Source organism: Varanus komodoensis, unplaced genomic scaffold, assembly GCF_004798865.1.
Source record: "Varanus komodoensis strain SLA01 unplaced genomic scaffold, ASM479886v1 scaffold1, whole genome shotgun sequence".
In the NCBI taxonomy this organism is placed as follows: Eukaryota; Metazoa; Chordata; class Lepidosauria; order Squamata; family Varanidae; genus Varanus; species Varanus komodoensis.
The window spans coordinates 4,781,961-4,790,463 of record NW_025335268.1 but is presented as its reverse complement, the minus strand read 5'-3'; the positions used below and the strand labels follow the sequence as shown (position 1 = coordinate 4,790,463).

General features: G+C 42.6%; 1 protein-coding gene across 1 annotated transcript; it reads left to right on the top strand.

Annotated features, from left to right (window-relative positions):
* Positions 1–1,370: 1,370 nt before the first annotated feature.
* On the top strand, positions 1,371–6,079 carry SLC30A10 (solute carrier family 30 member 10). The gene is made up of 4 exons (XM_044449795.1): positions 1,371–1,959; positions 3,167–3,250; positions 4,157–4,396; positions 5,592–6,079. Exons 1-4 carry the CDS (start codon positions 1,371–1,373, stop codon positions 6,077–6,079), a joined length of 1,401 nt encoding a protein of 466 aa, XP_044305730.1.
* Positions 6,080–8,503: the final 2,424 nt, after the last annotated feature.

The following is an 8,503-nucleotide window of genomic DNA, read 5'->3' as shown; positions in this document are numbered from 1 at the left end:
TTTTTCTTAGGCGTATGGAATTATTTTGGAATGGACCGTTAAAACATGGTTTCCTTTTTTAAAAAATCTGTGTTAGAAATGGCAGGTCTTTTAAATTGTCGGCAATTTGCTTCTATCCTTGTTCCACGTCGAACGTGGGAATGGTGGGAGTCACAGCCCAATACAACTGGGAGGTTAGGCTTAGGGAAGGTTGAAAGGCACTTGTAAAGCCTGGTGGCGAGCTATGAATTATATCAACCTTGCTTTATATGCTCCTGTATGTGGTGCTACACTTGCATTTAAAAAAAAATACAAGCTTTTTGACTGTTCTTTGCAATAGTCTCTTATGTCAGTCTCTTTGCAGCTCTGGGCTCAAAGTGGAAAATGTCCATACAAATTGGTTAAATGTGTATGATTTCAGATTAAATGAGTTTGTTTGCACATCAGGACAGCCCACTGTGGGTTAATTTATCTGCAGGGGCTGTCATGTTGAGCTGGGAGTCCAGGTTTGCACAGCACTCTAAAACAAACCATGGCTAATTTGAAGGTTGTCTAGCATCCAGACAAGCCCTGCTGTCCAAGTTTGTATAACATAACATGTCATATTAAGCTGGATACCAACAAGTGCCATGCAAAAACAGTGTAACATGGCCCAGGTTTCCAGTGGTGGGGGAAAACTTCACCAGTTGAACATCTCCCAGCCAGGTGGCTAATAACGGCCCTGGAAGTCCAAATATTCCCATGGCTAAGGAACGCTTACTGGATGCATGGCAAACAGAAATTCGCTTTTCCTTCACTGAGATGAGGGAAGCTTCCTCTGCTTGATGGAAAGGAAGCAGGTGTCCTGCCAGGGGGAAGGAGCAAAAAGTGGTAACCTGGGCTCTTTTAAAAATCCCTTAGCAAGCAGAGTGAGGCAGCAACAACCTTTGGGATGAAAGGGCAGCACATTATTAGGTAATTAATACCTAGGTAATTAGGCTTGCATTTTTATTGCCAGGGAAGAGCATATTCTGCTTCCAGTGGCAAAGCAACTTGGCTGGCCTTAGGTGGTATCGATTCATTGGGAGGTGGGGTGCCGCTTATTACTGTGCCTTAGCCAGCAGATTCTCTTGGCGTGGCCCCGCAAATCTTCCCCATCGTAAAGACGAGCGTACGTGCAGAGCAGCTGGCGCGGCGTCACATATAAAGTCCAGCGACAGGGCGCTCGACACTCCTTGCGATCCCCCCCGGGCAGAGTACGCACACCCGCGGCTCGGCTCCCTCTGTCCTCTGGAGGCGCAGCGCCCGGATCCAGCAAGCCCGCCCGACAGCCAGCCCTTCGCTCAGGGTTAAAGTCGGGGCAGCTACCTCGCCTCGCCGGCTCGCGCAGGCGCTCGACCTCCGCCTTCGCCATGGGTCGCTACACGGGCCAGACGTGCCGCCTGATCTTCATGCTGGTGCTGACCGCCGGCTTCTTCGTGGCCGAGCTGGTGTCGGGGTCGATGGGCAACTCGATCGCGCTGGTGTCCGACTCGTTCAACATGCTCTCGGACCTGATCGCGCTGAGCGTGGGCCTCGGCACCGGGCGCATGGCGCGCCGCCGCGGCCGCCCGGTCAGCCCCACCGCCTCCTTCGGGCACGGGCGCGCCGAGGTGGTGGGCGCCCTCAGCAACGCCGTCTTCCTGGCGGCGCTCAACTTCACCATCCTGGTGGAGGCGCTGCAGCGGCTGGCCGGCCCCGAGGCCATCAGCGACGCCTTCCTCGTCCTCGTGGTGGGCGCGCTCGGCCTCGCCGTCAACATCGTGGGGCTCCTCGTCTTCCAGGAGTGGCCCTGCTGCGGCGGGAGCAGCAGCCCCGCGGCCTCACCTCCGCCCCCGCCCGGCCATCCCGTCGACGGCCAGCTCCACGCCGCCCCCGGCTCAGCCGCCCTCGACGGCGCCGCGGCAGCCACCGGCCCCCTCGAGCAAGTGGAAGTCGAGATTCAAAGCACTGACGTAGCAGGTGCCCCTCGGTTTCCTCTTCGCCGCCAGCCCTTTTCCTCCTCTTGTCCCCTATTTCCTACATCTCTTCCCCCTCTTCACTGCTTCCTTCCTTCCTCCTTGCCCTTTGGCCTTAATTTGTGCTTTCATTTCTCCCTAAAGCTTCTCATTTCCCCCCACCTTCTCTTGTCCGTTAGAGATTCTCCGCATCCTTCTACATCGTTTTTTTCCTACGTTTCCTTAAATTTGGTTTAAATTGAGTATTTTCTTCATAATTCTTATTTATCTATTTATTTCTATTTGCCATCGTACGCCCTCCTGAAGACATTTATTTCCCATGGAAAACTGAATATTGTCCACTATACCTTATTTAGCACTATAGCTAAATAAGTGATTTATTACTTATTTCTATTGCTAATTTATTTCTATTTATTCCTAACTCTGTGATTTTTCAGATTCCCTGTTTCTGCTTTTTTTTTTCAGTATTCTCTTTCCATCATTATTTCTGTAGCTTGCATTGTGTTTAATGTTTTTAATCACACATTTATTTATTTATTAGATTTTTCTCCTGCATCATTAGCCAGAAGCCTATAAAATATTGTATATAAAGTGCTGGTGGGCACTTAAAAATGGATCCTGCATTATTCCACAACCTTAAAATAGATTTAAAGCAGGCAATCTTCAAATGCTGCAGTACAACCATTTGACTGTATTCATTCTCTCCTTGTACACCAACCCCCTTTATATATTTTTCTGTCCTTTTCATGTTTTTGCTTCTGTTATTTCTCCAGTGTTCTTCCTTTTATTTTCTTTGGCCATTCCCGACAGCACTGCATTGCTGTTAATTTCTTGTTCTTCAGATGCTTGTCCCCCATTTAGTTTTTGTGGTGTGTTTATGCTTATCAAATACTTTATTTTTCCCATACCAGACAGGTGGGGGTGAGACTGCAGGCCCATTAAATGTGAATAAATAAATGCACAAATTATATCTGCTTGTGTTTGTTAACTTTGTGAACATTGTTAAGACTAAGTCCATGTGATAGCACTTTTTATTTGTTGACTTGTGATTGTGCTGTACTGTGTGGATGCAAGTGAGAGCAAATCATAGGTGAAGATTGCAGGTACCTACCCGAGTTTGACTATTTAAGATTTCAGTTGGTTTTGAAAAGATTGTTTTCTTTCTGTTTGTAGAGCTTATACACAACACAGCGTTTCTTCTTTGAATACAGGTGATTCCATAAATACCCAGAAAAACCTTGAAGAGGAGGTGACAGAGAAAAAAGAGAAAAAGTCTGAAGCGTTGAACATCAGAGGTAGGGGGTTCTCTAAAATTAAGGGACCACCTTTAGAGATGATGGTTTCTGCACATGCTTGTACCAGATTTTAAGAACATGGTGGAAATATGGCAGGTTTTTAAACTATTGACCAAATAAAGTAATGCGGTTCAACTATACTTAAACACAGCCAGGTAGAGCCTGTGAAAGTAAATTATTAGAAGATTATATTTTCACAGGCATAGCCATTGGATAAATTGTTGTTGTTAGTATTATTATTAGGTGGCTTATGTGGCTCCATTTCACCCTCACAATAACGCTGTGAGGTAGGTTGAGTTGAGAGCTTGTGACTAGTCCAAAGTGACCCAGTGAACTTCTGGGTCTCGTGGGAACTAGAATCTGGATTTCTTTGGTCTTCAGCTCCTCTCTTCATCATACCACACTGGCTCCATGTGTGCAAAGATCATGCACATGTCTGTTTTACCATATGCCGATGTAGTGGGAAATCAAGGTTTTCCAAAGTGTTAACATATGACAAAAAAATATGTGCCATTTTCACACATGATGGGCACAGTGCACAGTTTTCCACTTAGACTGTTGTACATGTGTGTAGATTTTTTGTTTGTTTGTTTTAAGCCATCCAGAGACTTTAGTATAAGGCGGCATATAAAAACTTTAAATCAAATAAATAAATCAAATGGTGCACGTTACTAGGCTCTTGTTAACTTACTTTTTAATTCTTAGAGTTGAAAGCCACAAATGTCTCCTTTGTGTAACCAAATACATCTCGGTTTAGGTGATCGCATATTCCAATGAAATCTGGTTATTTAATATCCTCTTTATTAAAAATGGTTTCAGAAGTTTTGATTCAGCTTAATCTAGTTTGTAGCTACTGCCTTGGAATTCTCAGACCCTAAAGGGATTGTTTCTTTTGTCTTTTTCCAGGTGTTCTTTTGCATGTGATGGGAGATGCCCTTGGCTCAGTTATTGTTGTAGTAGCAGCTTCAATATTCTATGTGCTTCCTCTGGAAGAGAATGAGCCATGTAACTGGGAATGCTACATTGATCCCAGCTTAACCATAGTTATGGTGTTCATCATACTATCTTCAGCTTTCCCGCTTATCAAGGAGACAGCCACCATCTTGCTGCAGATGGTTCCCAAGAGTGTTAATATGCAAATACTGAGTAAGCTGCATTTTACCTTTGAAGTGCTTAAGGGCAGTGTTATTTCTGGAATTGTAGCTGGGGATTATACACTCACCTCCAGTTACATTCTCAAGAGCTTTGAGAAACTGAGTCACATGGTTGTGTACTAGCAACTTGACTCAAATCTTGGTGGATTAGTGAAAGCATGCACTTTAAGAATGTGGTATTTTATAATATGTGCAAAATAGGTCATGAACTTCTGATTTCTGGAATCACCACACACATCTAGAAGTGGGTGACCATTTGTTACTAGAAAGTAGATCAGTTAAACTGTTTTGCCTTATGGAACATGAACATGCCTTATGGCTGTCACACAATGGTTGATTGGGTCATCATTTATTTTTGAATAAATAAAAACTTGTGAGATAACTCTTGAGTCCCAAAGAGATAACTCCAAATTGCACATGTGGACTCACTGTGCATTTTGTATGAAATAGAGTTCTTCTGTATTCCTGGGGAATATTCTCCAGTGAGGAGCTGGCAAAAACAATACAAAACTTGGCACCACCAAAGCTGCTGTTGATTTTTTCAGCCCTTTGGTGTGGGCTTCTAGTCATTTAAATATTTAATGTTGGTTCTAAAGCATGATGATGTTTGTACCTAATCCATATGGGCAACACCATTTAGCCTGCTCAATTTTTAAAATCTCTCATTTGAGTCAATCTTTTCAGAACTTGTTTTCTGCCTCACCATTTTTTTCCTTTATGGTGGAGAACTGAGACTTCTGTAAAGGTCAGGATAAAAATGCTTTAAATAAAATAAACTTCATTAATGTCCTAGCCCAGACAAACTCAGCCTAGGTGGTGGTTCTGTTTCTTCCAGTGATGGTGCTGGTGATTGGCAGGAGCTGTTCTAGTAGGTCGAATCAGTGACTCTTTATTTTCACAGTGGAAGCTATTGCAATGCCAGCAACAGGCTGATAACATTGGAAGAAAAGTATGTGCATGGCTATTGCTAAGGCTGCTGTGCCACGTTTCAGCACCACACCTTACAGTGTTGCCCAGAACAAAACAATCCAGGATTGGAGGCCTGTCCCTGTGAAATGGATTAGTTCTAAAAGTGTCCTCTGCTTTCTGAGTGTCTGCTACACCTAGTTGATAATAACATTAATGTTGACACTAGGTCCTCACTTAGATTGAACTGAATGTTATCTTCTTTCTCTTCTTTTCTCTAGCAAACAAACTGTTAGATGTGCCAGGGGTTAGCAGCATTCATGAGTTGCACATCTGGGAGCTTGTCAAAGGGAAGAACATTGCCACCCTCCATGTGAAGTGTCACACTAATACTGATTACCAGGTGGCTTCTTTCAAACTGAGGGAGATGTTCCATGAAGCAGGAGTCCATTCGGTGACCATCCAGCCAGAGTTCATTGACCACAAGAGTCCAGAGATCCTGTGCAGTTCCCCGTGTGTCTCGAAAACTTGTGATGCCCAGTTATGTTGCAGCCAGCAAGAAGCATTCCTCGCTCGGGCGAGTTACTTCCCTGAGCCAAACGGCGGCCTTTCCCCAACTCTGCAAAAACTCTTCCATAGAAATGATGTTGTGGAAATTCCCATTGAACCCATGTGGGCTGAAGATGTAAAGAAAAAGAACAGTTCCCCAAAAGATAGTTATAAAGAAACAGGCAACACCAAACCATGTAAAAACAGCACACATTTTTAAACCTTTGGCCTGTGCTTTGTAACTTTCAGCATCAAGGACAAAGCCTTCCTTAGCTAAAAAGCATGTAACTATTTGGCAAGTACTTGCCATGGTCCCATTTGACAGATGGGTACCAAACACTGCACCTAAAGAAAGTGTTCTTGGCTTGTATCCAGAGGTCCATCTGTGCAAGTAGCATGCCCTTGCAGTCATGCAGGGCAAGTCATAGCTTTCTTTCTTCCCTGTCTTTAGCTCTGCGCCCCTAAAAAGGGGGATTCTCTGCCCCATGTGGGCAAAGTGCCTTCTGTGCACACAGCAGAATCTTTGAATGCAAATCCTTGTCTGGAAGCAATTTTTCTTGCATTCACCAATGCACCTATTGCACTTTGACACTTAATTCCTTGACCCTCTAGGTGCAGCTTTGTATCAGAAAAATATGTCAGTGTATGCATCTCTAGGGATAAATATGTGACCAAACACTGGAATTTCCCTTGGGTCTTATTTACTGAAGTATGATTGAAGGTACTGTATCATCATAGAGGAGTGAAAGTAGGTAGGAATTTCACTAATCTTTAACAAACAAACCTCTATTTACTTGAAAGCAAAAATAGGGAGGGCATGGGGCCCTTTGAGTCAGGGTCTTTGAAATTGCTTAGAGCTTTGGGTATTGAGCTATATGGAAAAACAGTCAATGCAAGTATTGTTTAACATTCCCAGTCAGAACCACAAACATTTGAGAATGAAGGTTGGCTCCTGAAAATGGTTTGAATTAATGGGGTGAGATCAGTCAGCACAGCGACTTAGGAGCCATTCAACACACAACCTTTTGCATGGTTAGCCTCACAAAAACAGAACAATACCGTGTTGCAGAATGTCATTGAATTTATTATTTTTTCTTACTGCCTAAATTCCCTACTTTCTATCACAGAGCAGGTACTTGACAAATTTGATCCAAGAAGCGTATTTCATATGAATAGGAATTTATGTGAGTCCATCAACATCTGTGATATTCATTTGAAAGTATTCTAGAAGTAAGGCTCTGCTAGACACTTGCCTCTGAACACAATGGGATTTACTTCTGAGTAAATTTTTATAGGATTGTGCTGCACGTATACCTATCCATGAGCACTTAGAATTCTGTTATGTCCCTACATTATCCTTTTAAATATGAAGCTATTTGATGTTATATTTACTAAAACGATGACACTTTTTTCTAGTTGTCTCTAGAATTTAGTTTTTTCTAATTTCTTTCTTACAAATATGAGATGGATCAATTCCATAAAGGAAGCCACAGTCTGTAGTTTACAAGATCTGACCAGGCCTGCCCAGGACAGGACATTTTGAAGGACACCCCTTCATAGGGTAGTTGTAAGTCAAAGATGATTTGACAGCACATAACCAATTTCTAATTTCTTTGTAGAACTTATTTTGAAGGGCATTTTTCCCCCTTAGCCCTTTTTGCAACTCAGTTCTAAACATTTTATTTAACAGTAAGACCAGTTGATTTCTTACTATTGGCTTGCATCTGGACAGTATGCAATATGAAGTATTCTTTAAGAATACTAAGAGTCTACAGTGTTACCATACTTTCCATTAGTCCTGTGTGAGGGTTAGCAGCTAAGGAGTTTTAGACGAGTTACTAACCTGAAGAAAGACATGGGGTAGATGATATACCATGACAGTTGTCATATACAGCTTTTCCTTATATACCTGCCTGTCCCCTAAGATCCAGGTCTGAGGTATTTCTTTGGGAGCCTTCATTGAAGGAGATCAGAGTAGTGGCTACCCAGAGAAGGGCCTTTTCTGTGGTGGTGCTCCGCCTTTGGAACCTGTCCCAGGGAGGTGCTCCAGGCAGTGGTGACCCTTTATTCATTTTGGTGTCAAGTCAAAACTTTTTTATTTTCCCTGTATTTTAAGAATTGTGATTTAATACTGGTTTTATTAGATTTATATTCTATTGTATGTTTCCACTATTGCTTTGTATTGTTGTCCATGACTCTTGTAAAGAACAGGATAAAAATGCTTCCAACAAATAAAAAATAATACTGCAAATTATGATTGCCCATCAAGATGACACAGCTTCATGGTATACCTAAGGTATGCCATAGGCCTTCTATTGACCTTTGAGTATGACTGAATTTCCCACCACCTAAAACCTTTATACACAAAATGTATGACATATTTAGTTAATATCTCTTTTGCCTGATTTATTGTTTCCAACTTGCTATGATAGATGCTCAAGGTGAAAATGTGGAGGCTTTAAATCCTTGAGAGAGAACAATTGAAAAACCTGCAAGATTGTAGAACTGTCCTGAGATGTTTGTAGTGGACAGTATATAACAGCTATAAATAAAAATAAATAAAATAAGAATCTTAACTGAGATACTCTATAGTGCCTGAGAAATACTATGGCCACAATCCAAAACAGTAGCATGCTTGACAGTG

Coding starts and splice junctions, on each gene's coding strand:
- SLC30A10 (XM_044449795.1), top strand. CDS start 1,371: ATGGGTCGCTACACGGGCCAGACGTGCCGCCTGATCTTCATGCTGGTG. Junction 1,960..3,166: donor TCAAAGCACTGACGTAGCAG/GTGCCCCTCGGT, acceptor CTTTGAATACAG/GTGATTCCATAAATACCCAG. Junction 4,397..5,591: donor TGTTAATATGCAAATACTGA/GTAAGCTGCATT, acceptor TCTTTTCTCTAG/CAAACAAACTGTTAGATGTG.